This window comes from Adelges cooleyi, unplaced genomic scaffold (genome assembly GCF_023614345.1).
Source record: "Adelges cooleyi isolate 19-005CV unplaced genomic scaffold, UGA_ACOO_1.1 ACOO_flye_CR_arks_rails_tigmint_CR_PRNA_2, whole genome shotgun sequence".
Taxonomy (NCBI): domain Eukaryota; kingdom Metazoa; phylum Arthropoda; class Insecta; order Hemiptera; family Adelgidae; genus Adelges; species Adelges cooleyi.
Window position 1 is genome coordinate 3,983,179 of NW_026095860.1, and position 26,401 is coordinate 4,009,579.

At 26.9% G+C, this 26,401-nt stretch overlaps 4 protein-coding genes across 10 annotated transcripts; 2 read left to right on the top strand and 2 right to left on the bottom strand.

The window, feature by feature from the left end:
* The first annotated feature begins 894 nt into the window (after positions 1-894).
* LOC126833887 (glycerol-3-phosphate acyltransferase 3) lies at positions 895-9,958 on the top strand. Its single transcript, XM_050565461.1, has 9 exons — positions 895-1,568; positions 4,729-5,058; positions 5,512-5,658; positions 5,926-6,060; positions 6,938-7,171; positions 7,803-7,918; positions 7,989-8,130; positions 8,769-8,977; positions 9,138-9,958. The coding sequence occupies exons 1-9, from the start codon at positions 1,407-1,409 to the stop codon at positions 9,223-9,225; spliced, it is 1,563 nt and encodes a 520-aa protein (XP_050421418.1). The 5' UTR covers positions 895-1,406; the 3' UTR covers positions 9,226-9,958.
* Positions 9,959-10,355: 397 nt separating this feature from the next.
* On the bottom strand, positions 10,356-13,817 carry LOC126833888 (uncharacterized protein MAL13P1.304-like). 3 transcript variants are annotated; one of them, XR_007685019.1, is made up of 6 exons: positions 12,673-13,162; positions 12,323-12,422; positions 11,985-12,170; positions 11,469-11,607; positions 11,042-11,129; positions 10,361-10,965 (listed from the first exon to the last, which is right to left on the bottom strand). XR_007685019.1 is itself a non-coding variant. In XM_050565462.1 (5 exons), the coding sequence occupies exons 1-5, from the start codon at positions 12,476-12,478 to the stop codon at positions 10,782-10,784; spliced, it is 765 nt and encodes a 254-aa protein (XP_050421419.1). In that variant the 5' UTR covers positions 12,479-13,817; the 3' UTR covers positions 10,356-10,781. The 3 variants fall into 3 exon arrangements, 2 of the variants coding, with proteins under 2 accessions (XP_050421419.1, XP_050421420.1); XM_050565462.1 differs by having other exon boundaries at positions 10,356-10,965; positions 11,030-11,129; positions 12,323-13,817; XM_050565463.1 differs by having other exon boundaries at positions 10,362-10,965; positions 12,323-13,802.
* LOC126833889 (NADH dehydrogenase [ubiquinone] 1 alpha subcomplex assembly factor 2) lies at positions 13,166-13,910 on the top strand. The gene has a single exon (XM_050565464.1). The coding sequence runs from the start codon at positions 13,374-13,376 to the stop codon at positions 13,812-13,814; it is 441 nt and encodes a 146-aa protein (XP_050421421.1). The 5' UTR covers positions 13,166-13,373; the 3' UTR covers positions 13,815-13,910.
* Positions 13,911-15,135: 1,225 nt separating this feature from the next.
* Positions 15,136-25,816, bottom strand: LOC126833886 (poly(U)-binding-splicing factor half pint). 5 transcript variants are annotated; one of them, XM_050565457.1, is made up of 12 exons: positions 24,753-24,833; positions 22,989-23,049; positions 22,797-22,882; positions 22,225-22,290; positions 21,419-21,623; positions 18,137-18,353; positions 17,531-17,857; positions 17,188-17,464; positions 16,861-17,123; positions 16,702-16,787; positions 16,004-16,113; positions 15,136-15,439 (listed from the first exon to the last, which is right to left on the bottom strand). In XM_050565457.1, the coding sequence occupies exons 3-12, from the start codon at positions 22,807-22,809 to the stop codon at positions 15,330-15,332; spliced, it is 1,674 nt and encodes a 557-aa protein (XP_050421414.1). In that variant the 5' UTR covers positions 22,810-22,882; positions 22,989-23,049; positions 24,753-24,833; the 3' UTR covers positions 15,136-15,329. The 5 variants fall into 5 exon arrangements, with proteins under 5 accessions (XP_050421414.1, XP_050421412.1, XP_050421413.1 ...); XM_050565455.1 differs by lacking the exons at positions 22,797-22,882; positions 22,989-23,049 and adding an exon at positions 25,429-25,816 and having other exon boundaries at positions 24,753-24,879; XM_050565456.1 differs by having other exon boundaries at positions 22,797-23,049.
* Positions 25,817-26,401: the final 585 nt, after the last annotated feature.

Genomic DNA, 26,401 nt, shown 5'->3' on the forward strand with positions numbered 1-26,401 from the left:
CTTCACCTAGTATTTAGTAGCTACTGTTATTATATAGTTTTTTCAGACGTTCACTAAAAAACCCGTAAAATAGACAGTTTTAAAAGACCATGAAGAGATTAAATATAACAAATGGACTTTCAACCCAAGTCCTAATTTCGAATAGCGTCGTGGCCCTGTAACTCCTATTAACCGATTAACGTCATTCGTCGTTTTCTAATAGTGGTGACTGGTGAGAATTATTTGCTAATAATATGGCGTTTTTTATTTTATAGAAATGTAGTAAATTTCGCTCTTTTATACTTAAATTATTTTTGAATTAAAAATACTAATTATAGAATTACGTCGACATGGTGAACGAACGACAATTGGTAGATAACCCTAACAAGTAGCAACACTCTTATTGTAAACGTGTTCGTTAATCGTTCGACACTGATGCAATGTCAAACCGTGCTGTTGACGTATGCATTGCTGTTAGCGCATGATGCGTCCTATCATGCATAGGGTATAGGTGCATTCTTGTATTTAAGAGCTCTTTATGACATGCATCAATTAATAATTGTCATAGCCTGAGAGTTAAAAATTACGAATTCGTAAGTGTTAAGTCAACATTTTCAGTTTACTGTAAAATGTAAATTTTATACATATATATTGTACATATTATTACATACAACTTATAATAGCGTAACACTGATATCATTCTCGTGGTTCGTACATACATCTAACCTGGTAGACGGTTTCCGTTAATCTCATTTGTACGTTTTCACGGTAATCACAGCTCGCACTTCGCAGTACGGTCTGCGGTACGCGTACGCTCTACAATATTATCTAGGTATATGTTATTGTTACAAACCATAGAGTAATAATATACAAACTCTTTGATTTCGTGCTCACGTCGTGCGCGTTAATATCAGTTATCATAGAAGTCACTTGAAAGTTGAACAGTCTGAACTGCACCGTCGTTTTTGCCAATTGTGGATTGTGTTTCGTTGTCTAAGGTGATACGTGCCGTAACGAGTTGTTGTTATTTAGTTATGGCTATTTTTTTTTTTTGTAGTTAATAGGTAGAAGTTCCCGTACAAATTAATTGATATCATTTTTTATCGGATGGACTTCTTTTTTTGTTTAGTTTTATTGTTTGGTGTAGCGTTTTTGCTATCGTCAGTTTTTCGGAACGATAGGTTCAAACGTTTTAGTAGGAAGCATTAGTCTTCTTTTTTCGGCAATAACAGTGGTCTTTTTGTTTTTTATAAAGTTTAATTTGTTTTCGAGCAGTTTTATTGATAGTTTTTTTTATTAAATAAAACATCGAGTGTTCTTAATACTAGTCGTCGCCTACAACAGGCTACACCTTAAATATCCCCACGGAATGTACCTAGAATTGGTCCAAACCCGAAGAAGATAACACTTACTCAAATCCAATCACAATGTCCTCTATATTAATAGTGGACACTCTTTCTTTTACTATACTTTTTATTATCTTTATTCCATTTCTTATATTTTTCCTAGGCATTGTTTTGCTTGCATACATTGGCAAAACTCTCGGCATACGGAGAATTTACGTTGAGTTTCTCGTTAAAGTATTTGAGGTAAGAAATTTTCTGTATTAATTATACCTACCATTGATTTTATAATATATTAAATCTGGCGAGGGCTATCAGGTATTCAAGCGTGGTAAATGTAGGAAGGTGTTCTCTTATTGTACCTATATTTACTGTTCAGTTAGCTGCATTTACCATTAACAATGAGTTTGCTTATCTTTATGCCATTATAAAATCAATGATTACATACATAAGTAGTATGGGGCTGAAAGGTGACATTGATGTTAGGATATGTAGGTCTATGGGTTCTACAATGTGTGGAATACACATAGAGTTATGTCATCATGTACATATATTTTATATATTATTATTACTGTTAATTATAATCTAAAAACATGTAGTTAGGTACAGACGAGTTAAATATTTTTTTCATTTCCTCTAGTTTCATTAATAAAGAAAGTATACATTTCCTTACTAATAGTTATAACTTATAGGTAAAAGTCAATTTGAATATAATTCCTGACCTACACAATAAAAAATGTGCTTTAGATGTGTACTATAATTGTAACTGTGTCTGCATGTTTCTTAAAAACTATAATTAAGATAAATTAATTTTTTTTAATCCAGATTACCTGTCGATAATTTTTTTTTTTTAAGAATTTTAGTTTATATTTTATGTTGTAGGTTTAAATAAATAATGAAACCAAATATTATTTAAAATATAAAAGTTGGTTTTAGATTCTATAAACCCATTTTAGTTATTGTGGAGTTCAATTTTATTATAAAATAAAACTATAGTTATTGTAAAAGTGAACTACTATTATTCGGATTAAATAAATTTAAATTATCTCTGATAAAGTAGGTATATTAAAAAAAAAATGTGTGCGAGTTCAAAGTACAGCGTATATTTGGAAAGCCAATAATACCTACTTCAAGGTTTTTACAAGTAGGCTACTTAAATAAAAACTAATAATAATAACTCAAAGGTTAGTTAAATGGTTTTGTTTTAACATAATTCAACAGAATTGATTATGTATAATGAATCAATGATAAATTTATGTGCTTCTAAAGTATAACTATTAATTAACATTATGTATATCTTTATCAAATTAAAAGTGTTGAATTAATATTTATGCTTGGAAGATAACTGCTGATATTTAATTTATAAAAAAACTATTCATATTCGTCATAAATAACTATAATACCTAATGATTTTTAAAAAGTAACACCATTAAGTTAGATATACTTTAAACAAAACTAGAACTAGTTGAATTTACCTAGTTAGTTTGTAGATAATTAAGTTGAATTAAAATTCATTGATAAAAATAACCATTAACTGTATTAACTTGTATTAAATGTCTATAAAAATATGTAATGATAATTCAATAAATCATATTGGTACAGTAGGTGCAATTAAAATAATGATTTACATCATAATTAATAAATGAACATTAGTATACCAAATTTTTCATTTAATTTTTAAATAAGTCAAAATTTAAAAAAAAAATTTAATTGTTGAAACCAATTATCATCAAATTTTTAAAACTAAAGTAGACTTTTTTTATTGTTAGCCCGTCGTTGGTCGTGTGGTGAGCTTTTCTCACTATAAGACTTTATTTTCTTGTTTCATACCTATACCTTGTCTATAACATGTAGTCTATGTATAGAATTATACACACACAAAAAATAGTTAACTGTTTATTGTCTGCAACTGTTTAACTGGTAGTAATTGGCAGTTCGTACACACAATGTGAGAGAGTTCTCTATCTGCGACTAAGCAAGTTAGTTTTTTCCCCTTTTTTGTTTTACAATGGATTTCACACAGATATACATTTTTAAATAATATATACTTATATATGTTTATGTATTTATTATTAATTAATAATGTGAATATATTATACATATTTAAGTAATTAATACAATTTAAGACAGCATATAAAAAAGAGTGTGAGAATTTCTCACCTCACAACCACTGACATAGAAAAAAAGGATGCGTGTAATGACGAGTTAACAGAAAAAAGGTAGAATTTGACCTTGGCGGTGGTATGCAGTGCCGTGATAACAAAATAACCTTTATATATTAAAAAATGCAAAATATGATATTGGCGTTTCTAATGTAGCTACATCTTTTATTTTAAATTATTGTTATTATTATGTCTTGTATTTATTAATGAATGTTTTGTATATATTTAATTATTTGTTTGTGTATTCTGTTGTATGTTTTCCCATAAGGCGTTATGAATATTATTATTGTGACAATGCATATTAATTTTCTACATAATGTGAAAAACAATTGGTATATTCTTTTGTTAGAGTTTTATTTGTGTCAGTTGAACATGTGTGATAGAGGACATTACCTGGGTCGCACATATTACTATTCATAAATATAAACTTTTGGCCTTTTACAGGATCATAAAAAGCCTACTGTACGCCTCTATTACATATCGTTTGGAAAAGGGTAATTAGGAGTGAAAAAGGGGGACCCTTTTTTACATTAGAGAACTTTTCTTATACATCTGTTCTTTGTATTCATATAGATATTTTATTATAGGTGTAGTCATATAGTTTTTATTAACTTAATTTTAACTTTTAATTACATTACTATAGATGAAAGGAGAAAACAAACACATGGATCAAGAAGTCAAGTTATTTATTAGTAAATTACAAGTTCATTAGGAACAACTAACATGTTGTTATTTGTAAATGAATTTCATACTGATTGTTTTTAAGCCATTCTTAAAGTTGAGGTTTTCATACTTTTAATTTCAACTTGAAACTTGTATGGCTCACTATATTGGCTTTACATTATAGTTCGTTCTTTAATATTAGTATTGATGAGCTGTATTTCATTTTCATGTTAAACTGGTGAGAACAGCCATTGATTATGTTTTACACTAAAATCGCAATAACCCACAAGTATAATTAAAATTTTAAAATTTGGTGTTTTTATAGCTATTAAATATTTAACAGACAAATTAGACTAATAAAATTAATAGTATTAAATAAAAACTTGACAATGCATATAAGTAATAGACATCAGCTGTGCTAAAATATATTTGTAAGTCATTTTTATAAAATTAATATCAAGAATAAATTTAATTTATATTATTGAATAGGTATGACTTCTTTTGCTGTATAAAATTAATTAGGTATATACTAATATTGTATTTATTGAAAAAAACTATAGTTAATTAAAATTAATTTATAGTATGGCAGAGAAAATCTTGAGAAACAATCAAAAAAAAAGAAAAAAATTATTGAGGAAACTGACGGTGAAGAAACTGATGATGTTGATGAACCTTGTCTGGAAAACTCTAATGACGAGAGTGTATTAAATAAACATATTACTGATGCTAACCCAGATGTTGTTGATGCAAATGGATCAATTACCAGAAACAGCTCGTCCCATAGTTTATCTAATGGTGTTGATAAAAAAGTTCAAAATGGGGCACCTCCACTGATAAGTAGACAAGATTTAATATTAGTTCCAGATCCTGATCAAAATTACAATGGAAATAACAATGTAAAAATTGAGGGGGTAAGTCTAAATAGAATAAATTTATTAGATTTATTCGAAACTTGATATCCTAGATAACTAATGTAATTTCAAAATTCTTTCTAGTTTAACAAAAATTAATTTAATCAAACGTAGCTTTTTACTAAGGCGCAAAATGTAATAATTTTCAAACTAACTTGTATAAGTTTGGTATCATTTTTTTAAGTTATCCATTTTACTGATGCAAAATGGCTATGAAATTATGTTTCACCCCTTTGTGGAGTGGTCAGAAGTTGACACATAAAAAAAAATAAAAATATTGGTTGAATAAATTTGTAAAATTTCTTGTTATTTAAAATCTTACTATAGCTTTTTAAAATTTATTTTTAAAAATCAAAGTCCAATGTATCCTGTATGTCACTTTTTTTTTATTATAACTGAATTGCTGTAATTTGTGTATTAATTAATGAACAATAATAGATTCCCTCTATTTAGGGTAAACAAATATTGCAAAGAACAAGATCGTTCAACACTCTTAAGCGAGAATTTGAACTGGCAGATGTACTTGACTATGTAAAAACTGGTGTGGAAGCTATTATTGAAGATCAGGTTACTTCTAGATTTGAAGCGGAAGAACTTAAAGTAAGTTTTAGAAATTATAAGTCATTTTCTTTTGTTTTAAAATGTTGTATAACTTACTGAACCCTTTTTTTTTTGTAAAGCAACCTGTTTCTTAAGTATAATATAAGTTTTGATACTCGTTTGTATCAATGTTATAATACTTCAGGACTATCGTAAAATTTTGTTTAATGTAACATTTATTAACAATTCAACTAACATTTATTAAATTACTCCTAGAGAGTGATTGCATATTTTTTGTTTATCCATGTTTTGATAATTATTTTTTAGTCGTGGAATTTATTAACAAGAACAAATAGACATTACGAGTTCATAAACTGGAAAATAACAGTTATTTGGATGATTGGATTTGTTATACGATACACATTCTTGTTGCCGTTACGTGTATTAATTTGCTTTTTTGGGGTAAGTTTTTGATTTGTTACTAAATAGTTAATGAATGAATTAATAGTTAAAAATGAATTATTCTATGACATTATACAGTCATACAGTCATAGTAATTAATTTTGTTGTATAAAACTATTTTTTTTTTTTAGCAGTTAAAAAAATTACATTAATTACTGCGGAATATAATTTGTTCAGCATTATACTCATTATAGTTAGGTATTACATCAACAGGTGATTTGGCTTAGTGTAGCTATAAGTATTATATGGTTGGTTACAAATGATCAATTATTGCAAGAGAGTTGGACAAATGGAGTTGTTCGATATGTTTTTGTTTTATTTCAATATATTTTGACCATAGTCATTAATGTCCATAATCCACAATGGATTCCTAAGAAAAATGGAATATGTGTAGCCAATCATACATCACCGATTGATATTGCAATTCTTTTTGCTCACAACTATTATATATTGGTAATTTAAGTGTGATGAATGATTGTATTATTAGACTAATATCAATCATACATGCTAGATTACACCATGTAATTTAAAATAACTTAGCACAGATGAGACACTTCTCCTTTTTTGGGAATTATCGTAAATTTACAGTTATACTGCATTAAATAACATTACTAAAATATATTAAAAATTAATTTTTTTTTAATAATAAAATATTAACAATTAATAAAATAAAGAATTAATTTTTATGTTTAATAAAACATAAACTGTAACTTATACAAATAAAGATAAGTTTAAGTGTAAGTTCAACTTGACTTGAAGTATTGTTTACAAAAATGATTTAGAATGCTCTTATGTTAAAAATCTCCTCCGTTTTAAAAATATAAAAGATTTTAAAATGTATTAACATTATTGTATGATTAATATTTTTTGCAAATAGGTAATGTGGCTGTGGATATGTACGTTTATTGTCGGTTTTATACCTGATAGTCTGGGTAAACGTTGGCTCAATCACAATGTGTCAATTATGTGTTTTCAAGTTTTATCGGCTGCACTATCTTCAGTTATAACTTACCATAACCGTGAAAACCTTCCTAAGCGAGGCATATGCGTTGCCAATCATACATCGCCTATTGACGTGTTGGTGTTAGCATGTGACAACACATATGCTTTGGTATGTCACAAAATTGCACTATCATAAATATAGCATGATTACAAAGAGTTTATCTAAACAATTATTACCATTTATTCAGTACTTTTATTAACAAAATTAATTCTTACTTATTATTTAAAAACTGGAATTTTATTTAATAAATCATTATTTTCTAATAATGATACCATATCTTATTTTCTTCACTCATCACCTATTACTAAAAATGTTTGCTCATACAATTTACTTTCAATCAGTATTTAATTCTATATCCTTATTTATCACCTCTTCCATTTGACTTTGTTTTAAATATCCAATTTTTTCTTTCACACTATTCTCTACCCACTCCCTCTTACAACTTTATCGTACAGGTATACTATGAAAAAATTGTTATTGTAATAAAAAAAGTATATTTGTTTGTTATTTAAATAATTGGATTAACTAATAATTAAATGTTAAATAATAAAGTTAAGTTAATTAAACAGGCATGGTTTGTTGTTGCTAAAAACCTTAAAAGGTTAATGTTGCACATTTTCCAAAGTTTTTTTTTGTAAGCACTACTATTAATAATATAATAGCAAACATGTCTGTTTATTTAGCATGTATATAATATAATAATATAGTAATCATTTATCATTTCTATATTCATAATTAGATTGGTCAACGACATGGAGGATTTTTAGGAATCCTTCAAAGAGCATTAGCTAGAGCTTCACCTCATTTATGGTTTGAACGATCAGAAGTAAAGGACAGAGAAATTGTTGCAAGAAGGTAAAGTAATTTTTTGTTTAAATAAAATCATTCAAAAATTTTCAAACTGAATTTTTTTTTTTGAATGTAGACTTAGAGAACACGTTTCAAATCCAATTAATCCTCCTATACTTGTGTTTCCCGAAGGAACCTGTATTAACAACACATCTGTGATGCAGTTCAAAAAAGGAAGTTTTGAAGTAGGAGGTGTTATTTATCCTGTGGCTATTAAGGTATAACAAATGTTTACGTAACAAGAAAGCAAATTTAGATTACTATTAGATCCTAAGACACAAGCTCAGCATCTATCTTCGATTGATGCAGCATAACGCAGCGTAATCCACACCACAAGACCTGTGCTTTTTTGAGAGCAGTGTTGGGCAAAGTTTAAATTGAATAAATATTTTTTATTTATGAATAATATTATTTTGTAACTCGATAATTTATAGCTATTTATTTACTACAATATTTTAAAAGAGCGATAGAAATTTAAAGTTATTTAAAATAATTAGACATTCAAAAAAATTAAGTATTATTAAATTAATAAAATTAAAAAATAATTTGTATTAATTGATTTATTCTGGTACAAATCATTTGAATAATGCTGAACTTTGCTCTGGTACCTTCCCGCGCTGTTTCACTGTATCAACCTTATGGGCTCCTAGCTTAACACTTTAATGTATATGTTTGTAAAATTAATGATGCTTAAGTATTATTATTCTAGTGTTGCCGTATACAAACAGTTTTTAAATAATACATTCACAAAATAATATTTGTATCGACAACATTCTGGAAATCTATAATCATAAATTAAACATAAATAGTCTTATTTACAAATGTCTTACTTTTATTTGTTTATTATTATTTTTAGTATGACCCAAGATTTGGTGATGCATTTTGGAACAGTAGTAAATATTCAATGTTACAATATTTATATTTAATGATGACATCGTGGGCCATTGTTTGTGATGTATGGTATTTACCTCCAATGTACCAAAATGAAAATGAATCTGGTGCAGATTTTGCTAATAGAGTAAAAAGAGTAATTGCTGATCAAGGAGGACTTGTTGATTTAGTATGGTAAGGATATAAACACATTTCAGCAAAATAGTTTATTTAAACAGAATACTTGTTGAAATAATTTTCTTATTTTAGCAAATTTAATAATATACCAAATGTATGTGCGTTTATAATTTAAAATGTATGTCTAACATAATTTTTAAACTCTAAATTTGTTCAGGGATGGGCAGTTAAAGCGTTCGAAACCAAAAAAGGAATGGAAAGAAAGGCAACAAGAAGAATTTAGCAAAAGACTTAAAGTCGAATAGCAGAAAATACATTGTGTGTTGTTACATATATTGGTCAGAAGCTAATAACATATTTATGGGACTTGCGTCAATGACAAAAATTCTATGACCAATTCAAGAACAAACCTAGTCGTATATTTAAATCACAAAAATTGGTTTTATATTTATTTTAGATTATAGATTAATTTATGTAATCGAGTAGTTATTATCAATAATTGTATAATAATATTTGTATTACCCAATCAAGTTTTTGATTTTGGAAATAACTGTTAATTGTGGATTCTGTCTGTGATCTATAAAAGCCTCTCAAAAAGACTTGGTAATATTATTTTAAATTTGGTGAATATCGTTGAAAATTGTGAATTGTTTGTATAGTTTCTGTTAACTTTTGTCAGGTTAAGATACTTTTGTTTGCCTATGGATTTGATTTACATATTTTAATGATAATTTACTTTAATATCCATTTTTTTTTCAGCTTATTTATTTTTACTTAAAATGTTCAACAAATTTATTTTGATTTTCTTGTTCATGTACAATACTCATACCAGTGGAAAAAAAAAAAATATATATATATATATACATACGCGCACACACATAAATATGTATATATTTTTTTTTGTTATATTGCATTTGTTTTAGATGTGTATTATGTATGTCATTGTTTTTTTTGTTGAGTAACTGTATGCTGTTACATTTCAAATTGTTTCTACAATAAATAGGCTTTATCTTTGTTACTTATTGGAAAAATATTATAAGTAAATTTTGAGCTTTATAGTTATCATTTATAAGTGTTATTGAATTCTTTACAATACCACTGATTTATATGAAAAAAAATATCAAAACAAGACTTATTTGGTTATGTCTGAGATAAGTACAGAATTTATGCATTTACTATAATTTTCTAATTTATCCAAGTATAACAATTTTACAAAATTCCCTTATATTTGTTATGCATGTTTTCATATAAAAAGTGAATACTCAGAGTTGGTAGTTTATTCATGATTTATATTATGGGTTTTTGTTGTATTCAGAAAATTATTTAATATTTTAGTTCACAATATAGTTGTCAATTACACATACATATTTTCAATGTATTTTCTAATTTTTTACTAAATTGTTTTTTTTTTAAATAAAAATGTATTTATAACTATATACATATGTTATGTAGTATTTTATTTAAATAATGCACTGCAATGATAGTAAAGTTTTAGGAAAATGTATAGGAGCACTTAATTTATTGCTGTCAGTTTAAAATTGTTTCAGCTATTATATAATTGTATAGTTTTATATGGTAGGTAGTGAATGTCAATTTCTAAGTGTATTTTAGTTTAAAAAGTAAACATTTTTTTTTTTAAATGTATTATTATTTTGTTTTGGCCCCCTCCCTTTAAATCCCAAACACATTTAGTGATACTTGAGTATTTCAGTCCAATAATTCTGTAAACATTTAACAAAAAAAAAATTATATTAATTGGGGGGGGTTTTCACTTTGACACAAAAGGCCTGTTATCCTGTAGTTATTCTCTTAGATGAGGGATGATGTTTAAATGAACAAAAATAAAATAGTACATCAAAATTTAAATTAAAAGTGTATTTTTTCTTTTTCTTTTTTTTACTTCTAAAGGAACATTCGAAATCTCTGATGTTCTTTTAGATAATTTAAAACAACTTGTTGTGTCCTTCACATTGGTTGTAGAATTATTTTTATCCAAATAATCTTTTCCTATATTTTCAAAGCCATTCTTATCAATTGTAATGCACCTGCAATGTTTTTTAATATTTATAAATAATTCGACATTTGTATAGCCTAATTTTAAAATTATACTTGTTTACATACTCTGAAGAAAATACTTGAATTATATTATTGATTTGTGAATAGTTTTTAAAAAATTCATTTTCATCAAATCTTTCAGTTTGAATATTTTCTACAAAAATTTGATAATAATAATATAAAATTCTTAATTGCTAAAATGAATTACAAATTAGTGGTTCAAATACTACCAAATTAATAATACATACAGATAAAAAAATCACAGATTATATTTTAAAATGTAATCCTTAATAAACAAGTAGGGTGTCATCCTTGTAATTGAAAGCTCAGTGTTACAGTGATTAATTTAATTTCAATTGGCTTTCACTGACACTATTACTGACAATAAGACAAACCGACAACCATTAAAAATATAACAAAGGTAATTACTACATATAAAGAAGTAACATAGTAAATTACTCTATGGTATACAGTTATAAATAAATATACTTACTGCAGGATATTTGGCCTCCTTCTAGAATGTACTCTTTGATTTCTTCGTCTTTTTTTTTTATAAGTGATATTAAGTTGTCTTGATTGTTATTGAGGCTTTTTATTGTCATTAGTAGAGCCATAGTTATATTTTTGTAAAACTGTTAAATACATAAATAAAGAACAGATATAGATTTATATTTTCCATTTAATATGATAGGTTGCATAAACTGGACACAGACTACAAACCTTCACTTGAAATTTATTGATAATAATAAAATTAATACTATTATTTTATTATAACCAATCAATAAAACTTTTGTTATGTTTGACAGTACTTAGGGAAAAATATATTTTTATTATTACCGGGCTGTAATAACTATTAAAACGTCTTAGTACTTAGTTTCAACTAAACTATCTCTTTTAAAAAACAAAAAAGCTCTGTAAAAAAAAAACTAGTAAAAATCTAATCCCAATTGATACTTTATATCACTCCACCATTCATGTTCAAATATTCTTAAGCAAAACTAAAACTTACATGTTCACTGTTTTTTAACTCCACATCAAATTCTAGATTAATACAAAATCCATCTGATAAATTAATACTTAAACCAACATTTAAATTAGATTCTTTTTCAACAAAACTCCAATCCAAAGAACTCTTTTTCTCTATATTGGCAAGATATTCACAGATAGTTTTAGGTTCTGTTTCGATGATTTCATCCTACAAATAAAATAAAATATCAATAATGGTAAGCAAAAACTCATAAATATTATGTTTAACACTCATGCACTTCAGTATAGTCATTTCTATATTTAATTATATATATTTTTTATATTATTGCTTAAACACATTTCATATTGTGAATAACTTACAGTGTACAATGATGAAAACAACGATTCTTGCGAGGATTTTTCCCAGTATTTTACTAAATTTGTAAATTTGAAATAATAAAAATTGTTTTCTAGTGTAAAACTATAAAATATAGTTGTATTATTAATTTTTTGATTAGTTGATGACCACATAGTCATAATAATTTTAGATACACATAAAAATAAAATGGAATGTGCGCGTAATTTGGATTTAAAATAAGTACTCAATAGGCGTAAGCCCGAATAAGTTCTATTAATGATTGATTAATATTGATTATGATTAATTATAATGGAACCACCAATTATCAACTATCATTTACAATTATATAACTATCAAGTTTAATCAATATTACTTTTTATTATTATACTAATATTAATTAACTTCAAGAAGTGTTTTATTATTTAACAACGACTCCTAGTCCTGCCGATACCGGTAGTCGTTTAGTTTACTGTACCATTAATTAAATTATTTAAAATTATATAATTACTATTATTTAATCAATGCTATATATGACACAAAAAATGGTTAAAAATTGAAACGGTATCGGACCGCAAATTGATAATATTAAGATCTTTTCCAAGTTATCGTGCCTAAAGAGATAGGTAAGTCCATAGATAATAAAAGAATACAAATCTTTTATTATCTATGGGCAAGTCGGTAAATTACGATAACGATTATTATATAATATGGCCGTGTATTTTTCTACGAGAGTACACATGCAGTTTTGTTTGAAAGTTGATAAACATGAGTTGCCAACTTACCTACATAATTTAAGATTATCTAAAATCATTATTACCAGTAATTTTTTTATCATATAGCCCGTTATCAAGATGGTAATTTAATAGTTCCGCAGATTATTTATCTGGGATAGAATAGATAAATTTATAATTAATATTTTATATAACGTAAGTCATAACAATAAGATACTTTTTTTCTTAACGCTGTTATATGTAAATGATTAATCACAGTAGTATTTAACTTATGTAATTTGTATAATTATTTTTGTAGTTAATTTTTTACTTGCCTACTGTAACTTAAAATTTTAAATTAAAAATGCCTCCACGGGAAAGGCATTTATGGAGAATAGTGTTTAATAACTTTGTAAAATCTTTAATGCCTAAAGCCGCAGAAAAACCTATTGGTTCTGATGCACAAGGAAATAAATATTATGAAATACCAGCTGATCCTCAAGGTGGTCGTCGTTTACCGAGGAGGTGGTTTGTTCCTGTAGACGAGGAAACTGGTGTACCAACGCCAGAATGGTCACAGTGGTTAAGAGGACGACGACTAGAACCACCAACTAAAGAAGAAATAGCTTGTAATGAAGCAATTGCTGAAATGAAAAAAGTTAATGCACAGATGATTGCTGATAAATTTAGTATCCCGGTATCTGAAGGTAACTCTATAAAAGATAAAGTAAATGCAAAAGGATTTCCTGACATGTCAGACAAATTTGAAAGACAACCAGGTCAATATACAAATAATCAAAAATAGTCTTTGGACATTTTAACTTAACTAATAGTTTTGTTTATGAATTATACCTATGATTTTACTTGTAAATATGTATAATAAAAACATATTTGTTAATAACGGTTTTTTTATTGTTAACTGTTGTTTTTATTTAAGTATTTGTATACATGATATAAAACCAAGGCTAAAAGCTTAAATTTGTTCTTAAAAATGTTAGCATTTAAAACCCATATATTGTTTTGAATCATCTTAAGACTGAAGCTGGGTCCAAAATAAAAATTAACAAAGCATTTGTAGTTAAAAAACCATGTCTGAATAATCGAGTTAAAAACCTTTTGTTAGCATTATAATGTAATACCTACCGTCGTTCTACAATATTTGATTTTGTTTATTTCTTTTGACCATTAAAAAAAAAATGTTTATATTTATCAAAATTTCAAACATTTTCATCTATGAAGGTCCATGCATTAGCAATATTCGTATTTTTCAAGTGAGTATCAACATTTTTTTTTTAAACAATTTTTATTGAACCTAAAAATTGAAATTTTGATAGAAAACAGACACGAACTACCTCTAGAATGGCTTTAAATATCTAAAAAAATTATCAATACATTTTTTTTATCCAAATAATATATAGTCAAGAGAAGAACAAAAAAAAAATAGGATTTTTGAATCACTATAATATGTATAAATATGTAATATATATATAAAATTAACAATAATCAAAGTAATGTTACAAGTAAATGTATGTATAATATAACAATCAAGTATTAGTACACCAGAGACTAGGCGTCTTTCCAGAAAGGACTACTTACACATTAAATGCATGACTCGTCTATAAAGTGTTTAGTCATATACCCTTCAACTGGCCATTGGTATTGTTAAAAATACCTCCTCGAAAATTGTTTAATATTGACGTAGAATGCAATATTAAAAAATATCTTATTGAATTTGTTTTTACGTTAAGATTAAAATTTGCATAGCATTGTTACAATTATTATCAACTAATGGGTGTATTACAAAAACAATTTTCAGATTCTAGAGTAGAGTAACTATGATTTTGTTATCAAATGAATATCTTAAAAATGGAAAACATTTGTTATTGTGTAAAAATTATCACTGATAAAAGCATAAAATTACATAATGTATTTATATCAGTTGTAGATTTTTATTTCCCAGAAAAATTATTCACAAATCCAATACACTGTGTAATGATTCAAAGAACACCAATACATACAAATACAATAACAAAATATATAATTTGTATTGGTACATATAACTTAAACCTATAAACTCAATATAACATATATGTATGTAAAAGTCAGAATCAGGTGACAAGAAAAAATAAAACTTAAATATACATTTATTATTAAGAAAATTGTTTATATATATACAGAATGTGTTATAAATCTAGCATTGTATAATATGAAATCATTATGGTTAATTAGTTTTCATTATAGTAATAACTATTAAGGTAAATTTAATATGAAATGTACAAACTAGCATAAGATGTAATAATTTGATACTTCTGAAAATATTTTAACCAGAAAAATCACTATGGTCGAATAAGGCTTGATCATAAAGTTCTGCTTTTACCAAGCGGCCACCAAAGAAACGGCCATTTAACGAGTCACAAGCTCTTTCAGCCTCTGAAATAATAAAAAAAAAGTATTGAATTATGTGTTGGTATTAAATTTAGTAAATAAAACATGATTAATCATTATCACACTCATGCCTTCCATCTTTCTTTAAACTCATCTCCCTATTCTATCTTCCACCTTAATGAAACCATTTGTAACTTGCAATCACATTCTCTTAGACTGTCCTACTCTAAGCTCTAATAGAAAAAGTTTGCTCTCGTCTCTCCTAAAGTGGCTTTGGCTATTCCTCCATTGGTCCTTCTCTTCTTTTAAACTTCTGTTGTTATTCTGTTTTCTTCCTGCTTTTATTATTTGGTTGTATTCTTTTGCATGTGCTTAATATTAAATTATTATTTAGCCAATAATTTTAATGTTTTTTAAACTAATAATACATAACAATACTTAATTTTAAAGCTAAACTGGTGAGAACTGTCTTGAGAAACTAATAATGAGTCAAATAAATACACCTCAATCACAATAATTGATATTGTTATGTTTGATTAATTTGACAAGCAATTATTAAAAAAGTTTTAAGCCATTTACTTGCATATATTTATATAAAATACAATTTACCTGACATCTGTGTAAACTCAACAAATATTTTTACAATTGTGTCAGAATCGTCATCTTCAATGTCAGACTGTTTTTCTTTATAAATAATAACTCGTTCAACAATTCCATATCTAAAAAATAATATTAAATAGTCAGTACCAAAACAACAATTTTAAGTTGATTTTTAGTTAATGATTTTTATTACATATAAGTCAAAAGGTTTACATGAAACTGATTATTTCTACAAATATTAGCAGATAAATAGTAACTACTATTATTTGTTAAAATAGGCTTTAGTAATTATAATTTGGAATAAAAAAAGGTAAAAGACCAATTTCAGGTAGACTTAGTGTCAAATTTGAATATGTTTTCAGATTCCTTATTGCATCAATAAATTGTTACACAACAGATTTGTCTAAATACTTAAAAACTTTTAGCTAAGAATTATAGTATATAGAAATTCATTTCTTAAATCAAAAGATAATAGCCCTCGTGGGATTGCTTCCTCTTTAAAAAAAATAATTAAATTCTGATAATACAATGTCTTTTCTATTTTCATGAAGTAATTTTGCAACACCCGATTTTCTATCAGATAAAAAACTGTCCATTCATATAACACAAAAATCAATTTGATTAATAGAGTAGCTATAAATTGTTACATCTTTAAAAAATTATTTTTATAAATGAGTATTTTTGTTTATATTAAGTTAATGACTTACTTGCTGCATTCATCTTGAATTTCTTCTTGAAGACTATCATCCACATCTTCTACACCAACCATATTTCTTAATATAACCACTCGACTCTATAAATTTATATGTATAAATGATAATGTTTTAAATGCTTAATTTTCAATTTTATTATATTATCATTTTTACCTCAGTTTTTCTCATTAATTTTTGCATTACAAGATGTCTAGCACTTTGACCTTTAATTGACATATTTTCTTGTTGTTGCAATGTTTGTGGTTCCGTCTCCTCGAGTAATTTTTTTTGTAACTCTTCTTGTTTCTTTTGTTGATCAGCTCGCTTTTGTGCATCGGCCGTTATAGTTGGAACTATAGGAGCAGCCAATTGAGTTGGATTTACCATTGTGGGTGGAGGTATTGTTTGTTGCATAACTGGGCTTAATGCAGTATTTACTAAAAATAATAAACATTTATAATTAATGTTTAAATAACATAATAAATAATAATAAGATAATACCTGGTATAATTGGAACAGGAGCTCTTATTTGTTGGGGAATGGCAATGCCTGGTGGTGGTATAGCTACAGTAGGTAGAGCAGTAGAAGTTATTCCTAATGTGGTAGGCATTTGTTGTAATCCAGGTAAAACAGTAGTTTGGGCACCCAATTGAGAACTTAATTTACTTAAACCTAATACTGCATTGGAAGCAACTGCATCCATTGCTTGTATTTTAGCTGTAGCCGCTGCCGCTGCCACTGCTGCGGCTGTAGGCATATGGCTTGCAGATGAAGGGCCCTAAATATGACATAATAAATGTTTTATGAAAAATAAATAATATTTTACGTAGTATTTTTAATTTACATGAAGAGCATTAGGAGGTGTAATGGCACGCCCAACTCTTAAATATTGACCTCCAAGGTCAAAAAGATTCATTGACGATATTGCTTCAATAGCTGATTGACGTCCTTCATACTCAATAAAACCATACCCTCGATGTCTGTTGGGTGTACTTCCTTGAGCAAGTTTACACGTTCTAATTGGGCCAAATGCTTCAAATACACTTTTGATATCTTCTTCTGTTAAATCAGGATGTATAGATGCTACATAGATTCTATTATATTGTTTTGCTTCTTCTTGGATCTCATCAATTACAGATTGAGCTTGTGGCATATTACTAGGACGTCCCACCTTACAAAAAAAAAAAAAATGGCAATTGTCATTTTAAGGTATTTTTGGCAACAAAAAAAAAAACTGAGTAACATTATTTCTGAATTATACGCACAATATGCTGGTAAACTCGTATTAGTTGTGTAAAAAATTAGTAAATGTAGTAACTAAATTATATATTTATTACTTATATAATGTATAATATATATTGTACACAATCAAGTTTGAAAATGAACTGTGTTATTTTGGTAAAACAGTAACAAGTGATTTTTTATTATTTAATTTGAAGTTTCTACTTACAACTTTGATATTGCGGCCACCAAGCATTACTCCATTCATCTGTTCTAGAGCAAGCTGTGCTGCTTCAGGTATTTCATATTCAACAAACGCAAAACCCTTATGTTTTTGCGTAATAGGATCCCATGACATATTTATGGATTTAATACAACCAAATGGTGAAAATGCTTGCTTTATCGAATCTTCTTTAAGCTCAAAACTTATACTACCAACATAGACTCTATAACAAAAAGTTAAAAAGTATATTTAGTAGAACTCTATAAGACTAATAATTAAAAAGTAAATATAAAATTACATTTTTTTAAAAATTTCAACTTAATTTTTAAATTTGACTAAAATCAGTTTTTACAATAACTATTACAATAACACTCTACTTGTGATTTTAATGAACATTTTATCAATTACATAATTGGGTAATGCTTTATTTCATAAAATGAACCAATCAGATCTTATCAGCAAATTGATCAAATATTAGGGAAACACAATATCCGTTAAACAGACAATAGTCTCAACCATTTTCAAATTTTCTAGTTATCCATCATTTTGATTCATATTTCATTGGATTACTGCTAAAGCAGCCCATTTAAAGTCATTGCTGTCTTCTCCTCCTAAAAGGATTCCTAACAAACTTTACTACTCCAGGAAGGGTTATTAGTCTATTAACGCAGAGTAATAGTGTGTCACCTATTTTATTAGACACTCCTTGCTTAGTAAATGAGTCCTCCTGTGACCGAGCGTCTTACCGGTAACAGTAAGAGCTGCATATTGTAGGCAGCCCACTCACTTATTTTAATTTTTTTTTCTTTTTGTTATAACATTAAATACAAAATTAGTTTGCCAGAAGTATTACAAAATGTGTTAACACAACTACTAAATTTGCTTACTAATTATTAAAAATTATACATAATACTAAACATTTTTGATTAATAAATGGTGATTCTTTATCATATCTGAAAGATCCAAGTATACTTGATCGAAAGTAAAAATCTGGTTAGGTTAATTGGTTATGGTCTATAACTAGTGATGGGAAATAAATCCGAATTTTCTTAAAATCCGTAAAATCCGGTTTTCGGTTTTCAAAGTTCAATGAAAAAAATCCGGATTTTACGAAGAATCCGGATTTCACAAAGACTCTGGATTTCACGAAGAATCCGGATTTTATAAAGAATCCGGGTTTTATGACAAATCCGGATTTCAAAATTTGAACTTAAGAAACCGTAACCTGGGTTTAAATAAAAAGCCAAATTACCGATTTTAAAATTTATAAAGCCATTTTGTAATTACTAATTCAGCAGTACAAGATGACCAAATTGTTCAAATTAGTTGACTTTTAATCTTCTATGAAATGCTATTATCGGACCCCTTCAACTAAATTACCCTAAGTTATATGTTTCTAATGAACTTTAAGTTTCATATATGTAATCTAGCTTAAATACAAAGTAAGTATGCTGTATTTAGTTCACTATTTGTGATATATTGAAAACAATTACCTATTTAAAAATTGTAAGCTATATTTGAGTAGTTTTTACATGCTTTTCTTTAACTTGCTAACACGTACGTACGTCCGTACGTCTGTACGGATATTTTTCAAATCTTGAAAAATTAATTTAACCCACTTCCCGATGTCGTAGAAGGCTGAAACATGGCACAGACAGTCATTTCGGATGACACTATAATATAGTGTTATCATATTGGGACTCGGGCATCCAGGTCGCCCTACACAGGGACATATGTGGGGGTCATTTCACTAACATTTCATGTTTTTTTCAAATCTTCTAAAACTAATTTAACCCACTTCCTGATATCATATAGACTGAAATTTAACCTAGAGACTCATTTTGGATGACAATACAATGTTCCGTCAAAATATTGGGACCTAGACATCCAGGTCGCAAATGCCGGGGGGTCAAATATGGCGGCCATTTCACTAAAATTAAATTTTTTTTTTTAAATCTTCTAAAATGAATTTAGTAATCTATTCACCAATTATTAAGTACCTTTAATAGGTCTAAAAAGTAAAAAATAAAATAAATAAATAAATAAAACTTTGTTTTTAAAAACATGCTTTTCTAAAAAATAGTAAAAAGTGAACTAAAAAGTAAAAAATAATTTTATTACAAGAACAATTTACCACTCAACTGTAGCACATATTATTTAAAATGTCAATTACTTTAAAAACAACCGAAAATTAACAACAATGTTATATAATGTAATTGGTTCTACTGTTTAACTATTTATATCAAAAAGTATTATTAGTATTATTATTATTTATTTAGATTTAAGACATATACAATTCCAGATTGACTTATTATTTTTCCTAATTTATGTGTATATATATATATATATATATATATATATATTATATTGTGTTGTGTATTTTTCATATTATTACAACTTATTGCTCTAATATATTATAAAAGTGTCATTGAGACTTGTAAATCGTGTTTATACATAATGTTCTTATAACTATAAAAACAGATACCTAATTTACCAATTCAATAATTAAAATTTTTTTTGTACACTACATAAACGCGTTGTACATAATACTAAATATTTAACAAGTATAATTTATTTATTATTGTAAAAAAATTGAAATCCAATCTACGAATTTATAATGAAAACTCCGAAATCCGGATTTATAATGAAAACTTCGAAATCCGGATTTATAACGAGAACTTCGAAATCTGGATTTATAACGAAAACTTTGAAATCCGGTTTTCGAAGTTCGAATACTACAACTCCGGATTTCGAATTTCGAAGTTTAAAACTCCGGTTTTTTGAACTTCGCAAAATCCGGATTTTCCCATCACTATCTATAACAGTGGTTCTTAATATTTTTAAAGCTGCATTATCCCCTGATTAGCAAAATAATTTTTAACTCCCTCCCTCCCCCATGTAAAAATGGGTTAATTGTAAAATTAAAAAAAAATTGATGTAAAAATAAAAATGTTATGCTTGAAAGTTTCTGTATTGAAAAATTAACAAGTTCACAGTACCAAAGCACCTCTTCATCCCCTCCCGATAAGGTTAGTGCTCACTGTCGCTGGTTCAATACTCAGTTACAGGCGCTACATATGCTGGGCGAGCAATCATACGGTGAAAAGGAGCCGGCATCTCCCTCTCCGGCGACTGACTGACAACCCGTCCCGGAGAGCGAATTCGTCAAGTAACCATCTCATGATGGCAGCGTTGGGCCTTCATGGCCCATTAAGCTCTACATGATGATGATGAGAAAAAACCTAGATGACTTGTAAAGTAAAACTATAAAAACACTTCTTAACTAACCTGCACATTAGTATTAAAGCTTGATGACGGTGAAAAGATTTAGCTTGCTGTTGTTGATGTGCTAAAGTCTGTTTCATTAAAACCATTTTAATACTTTGTTCCATAGCATATTTTTTTGCTTTAGCTACAGCTTCAGTTTGTTCACTACTCAACTTAATTAATGGAGCAGCAAGAGCTCCTAATATTCCAAGCCTTGAACCTGGCCCTAAAATAAATACATAGTTAAATTTTAATAGTAAAATATTAAAATTTTATTATACAGCTATATTTATATTTTTTTAAATAATCCACATTTTTTTACAACCCTTTTTGAGTTGATAAAAAATTCTTGGGACTTCGGTAAAATGTTAGTGCAGTGGCTTCGCATTGCCTTCTGCATCAGAGGGTGGCTATTATTTTCCCCCGCTCAGTGGGAAAACAATCAGTGATTAAATTTACATAACACGGCTAGAGTGTAAAAGCACTACTATATTATGCACTCAGCCACATATTTGTTTTAATATTTACATTTATATGAACATACTACAATGTGCCCATAATACCGATGCACATATATTTTTATGTTTTTTTCTATCAATAACTCAGGCTTCCCTTGTCTGAGGGGATTTAGGTACTTAAACCACAGAATAGATTAAGTCTATCTTTTATAATTAAAATGTAAGTATCAATATATTACTATTAAACATTGTTAATATATTTTAATATTTATCTAGCTTTAGTCTATTCTGTGCTCAAAGCACTGACCCACAAATGTTGATATATTATAAAATAATTGATAATGAAAATTACTGAATCATGTTTTGTACCTGATATCAAAGTTCCAACTTGATTGAAATCATACGGAGCAGTAGTAAAAGCAGGAGATCCATTTACTGAAATAAAATATCATGATGTTAATAAAATAAAGTTGTTTGTAACACTGTTTCACCATGTATTTCTATTAAAAACTTAAAGAAAAAAAGACAATGTATGATAATGATAATTTAATAAAATAGGGCCAAATATCATCTGAAAATAAAATTTTAAGATTATGAAAACATGTAGCTTATGTAACTATATTTTTTTTTAAATACATTTATTATATTATAAACATAATATTTTCAAGATTAATATTATCATTTTACTAATAAAAAAATTAATTACACATTGTTACATAAATAACATGTTTTCACACTTATAACAAGCAGCATCTTACAACAAGTATTGTATGCATACTTTAATTACATACATATTTAATTTACATGATATAATTCACTAGACTTTTTCATATTAAGTAATAAATTACTTTAATTAATATTAAATTGTATTAAATGTAAGTACTTAAAAATGCTGCTTGTTATTATATTAATAAAATTACATCATAGAGATATGAGCAAACATTGTGTTTCCATTTGAGAGACAACTGCGGTGGGTAGTAGGCCTGACTTGTTCAGGTTCTGCACTTGCTAGTAGAGGGATATTGGTCTGGAGACAACACAGAAGAGCATGACGAAAACAAAAACAAACCAAAATAAAATACAAAGTATTTAAGTGTTTTAAATCTCCTAATTTAGTTGTCTAATATACTTACAACTCTTTTAAACAACCACAGGCCTACACAATGGACCAACAATTTGAAAGTTAACTCCAAACTGAAATCAATTGATCCAAAAAAAAAAACAAATTTTGAATATGTTTATGAAAATACACCTACATCTATTAAATAATTAATATTATTTTTGAAAAGTATTAATAAATAAGTTGCTAAATTTATTGGAAATTTAGAAGAGTTAAAATTATTAAAAATTATAAAACACATTTATAATTATATTTTAATAATTAATCGTTCAATATCAAGCAATTCAATATATATAAATATATACTTAATTACTTGGTAAAAAATATTATATGCTACACAAATATATTTATATAAATACATCTATATATAATGACGTATATATAAATAAAATATCTATCAATAACTTTTATAACCTTAAGTAAAAAAAAAACATTAACATGTATTTTATTTTTTGAAGAGTAACATGAAGTTGAAAAATCATCTCCGCAGAACAATATTGAAACAAATTCATCAAAAAGGTAATGATTGTGAATCTGCAAGCATAATCATACCAAACATAATTGAGTCAAAAATGAATCTCTAGTAGAATTCTCTATGATAGTGGTATGAATCAAGGTAATTATTTAAAGAGAATATTTACAAGGATTATTAAAAAAGAAAAATTGTACACACCCTTCCCTAACAAATAGGTTATTTAATCTTTTGAAGTGTAGAAAGTGTATAGACTATGACTATCAGTAAACCGCCTGAAACATCTCAAAAAAAAAAATCACAAAGATTAGTTAACACCTAGTATGTTTTGGAAATATTTTGTCATACCATTTTAAAAACATTAAAAGCTTTGAATTTCAGAAATTGTTCATTAGCAAAGTTAAAGATGTTTACCAAATTTAGATATTAACTCACTAAAAATAGATGTAAAATCAACGATTTCATATAACTCTTATTTAAGACATAATATGGTACATATGGGCTATTAATTAAGAAAGGAATCATATACATATAATATAATACTCTTACTACTAGTCTTCAATTTTAATCAAATATTTAAAGTAATAAATTCACTGCACAGTCACCAATAATTAATTTTCATAATAACAGTATAGCATGATATATTATAATTTTTGACTAAAATGTTTGCTGTTTTCTATAATAAATTCCTAAATAATCATAAAATGTTAAATGTAGAATAAAATTTACTCTATTGTTGAGTATGTTGAATTATTTCAGGATATTTACTCTACTAAAAAAAATAATTATATTTAAGAGTTCTATTAAAAACAACATAACTAGCGCATATTTTATATTTACTACAAAAATTGTTATTCTACACTCTACAACTTTTAAACTTTATTAATAAATTAAACTACGCCAATAAGTAAAATTAACATAAATTAAAATAATGTCCGAACAGTATATATATACTGTTATAAGATTTTATAGTTATATTATTCCTTAGTGCAAGCTGTAACTAGTTAGTTGGTTTAGCTGGCTAGCAATACCAAATTGTAATGATAATTTTTTTCTATCTAAGATTAAAAATAGAAAACTTGAACCAAACATAACTTTAACATCTAAATGTAAGAACACAAATTGTTGTAACTAAATTCCATTTTTTAATTTTAATTTAAATCATATTTATATACATCTTAAATCATAATAAAAAAAATATTTATAAATATTAATGATCAATAGTTTTTCCAAATTGTAGTAAAATTGTTATAACTTATAATACTCGGAAAAGAGTTTGCATTATAAAAAGCAAACATACTATACCTTCATGTTTTGTAATCTTTGCCGGCGGTTCACTTTCTGTACCATTAGTAATAATTGTAGTAGACATAGTGGCAGTCTGGTAGTTGTTAGAAGCAGCTGATGGCAGTACATCGGCAAAGGATTGTTGCTACAATTTCAATATATATGATTATAAATACTGTATGATATGCTACATAATATCTTTGATCATTAAAATAAGAAAAACAAATTAGTAAGCACTATTCCTAATACATAAAATAAGAACTTATATGTTTTCAATTGATTTTATTGTGACAACAGTCAATAATGGCAGTAGATAGAAATTTACATATAAATGTGAAGGTATAAATTTACTTTATCAGATAAACTTTTTTGCCTCTTTAAAAGGCTTACTTATAATATTTTATTTATTATTTATTATATAACCGTGACCAAGTGTTGAACCAGTGACAGTGAGCGCCAAACACACTGACGCCTTATTCACTTGGCCACTCCTCCACCTAAATAACACTGTAATTTGTAATAATAGAAAACGTAAAATAAAGGGTGCAAAGTAAAGTATATTTGTATTAAGGATAACCCTAAAAGAATAGGAATAACACAAAACATGTTAAACCCAATTATAAATAATTAAATTGCTTTATATACTTAAATAGGAAATAGGTCAATAATATAAAAAATACATTAAGTTACTCACCAATCCAACTCCTCCATTCATCATATTTAAACCAGGATATTTTAACGTAATGTAATAAAACAAAAATTAAATCAATAAGTATTTATACTGATACTTAACAGTGTGAACTATTTATTTTTCTATTATCAAAATAAAACGTTGACACAGAACCAGACAATCAATAGTCTGTACAAAAATTAAACTTAGTTTGAAGTATGAACCACTAAATGCAAAATCACGGAATTTCGAAAGTGAATTCTACTTTAGTATCGTAGTCGCCGAATTAATGACACAAATGACAAAACAAGTCAAGAATAATTTCTTAGGTATATTCGTATCATTGAATCATTCTCATACTTTACGTAATTATTCGTAAACCGAGACCGTATAACATTTGATTTAGTTTGATTTGGAACAATCAACAATAAAAACAGCCAATCGAATATCTACCAACAACAAATTCTCGCAAGTCATGGAAGAAAAGTATTTGATAATAAACAGCGGCAAAAAAATTGAATTATTTTAACTATATTATAATCCTCGCCACAAAACAATTAACTTACTATTGTAAATTTGTTGTAAATGACTTTCCAAAAACAATAATTATCAATTATTTTGTATAAAGGTATATTTCTATAACTGTTTCTTTTTTCTACAGAACACACTATCTTATAATTAGGGCGTAACTTAAAAAATATGGTATTTGTAATTTGATATTTTGGTATCTTTGAATTCTTATTTATATTCTCTACCTGATGATGTAAGCTTCACCTTGAGAGCTAACTAGAACTAATTTCAAATGCAAAGTTATAGGTTTATTTCAGTGTGTGAGTGTGATGTAATAGCCGTATACTGAAATGCAACTGTACTGTTTTAATTGAAAAGAAACCATATGATTTACTGTAGTAGTGCAGTCTTTAAACTTGTTCAGTGGTCAGTGGCAGTCTATATTCCATAAATCGAAGTATGGTTTTATTGTATTATGACCAAACAT

What these genes read in the sequence shown, in the direction of transcription:
- LOC126833889 (XM_050565464.1), top strand. Translation starts at nt 13,374, where the DNA reads ATGCCTCCACGGGAAAGGCATTTATGGAGAATAGTGTTTAATAACTTT.
- LOC126833886 (XM_050565455.1), bottom strand. Translation starts at nt 25,452, where the DNA reads ATGATGAATGGAGGAGTTGGATTG. An exon ending in CACCTCCTAATGCTCTTCAT is followed by an intron (nt 17,465 to 17,530) that starts GTAAATTAAAAA and finishes TGTCATATTTAG; the next exon opens with GGCCCTTCATCTGCAAGCCA. An exon ending in AATTAATGAGAAAAACTGAG is followed by an intron (nt 16,788 to 16,860) that starts GTAAAAATGATA and finishes ATAAATTTATAG; the next exon opens with AGTCGAGTGGTTATATTAAG.
- LOC126833887 (XM_050565461.1), top strand. Translation starts at nt 1,407, where the DNA reads ATGTCCTCTATATTAATAGTGGACACTCTTTCTTTTACTATACTTTTT. An exon ending in ACAATGTAAAAATTGAGGGG is followed by an intron (nt 5,059 to 5,511) that starts GTAAGTCTAAAT and finishes CCCTCTATTTAG; the next exon opens with GGTAAACAAATATTGCAAAG. An exon ending in AGAGAAATTGTTGCAAGAAG is followed by an intron (nt 7,919 to 7,988) that starts GTAAAGTAATTT and finishes TTTTGAATGTAG; the next exon opens with ACTTAGAGAACACGTTTCAA.
- LOC126833888 (XM_050565462.1), bottom strand. Translation starts at nt 12,478, where the DNA reads ATGACTATGTGGTCATCAACTAATCAAAAAATTAATAATACAACTATA. An exon ending in TGTTTTCATCATTGTACACT is followed by an intron (nt 12,171 to 12,322) that starts GTAAGTTATTCA and finishes TTTTATTTGTAG; the next exon opens with GATGAAATCATCGAAACAGA. An exon ending in AGTTAAAAAACAGTGAACAT is followed by an intron (nt 11,608 to 11,984) that starts GTAAGTTTTAGT and finishes TGTATTTAACAG; the next exon opens with TTTTACAAAAATATAACTAT.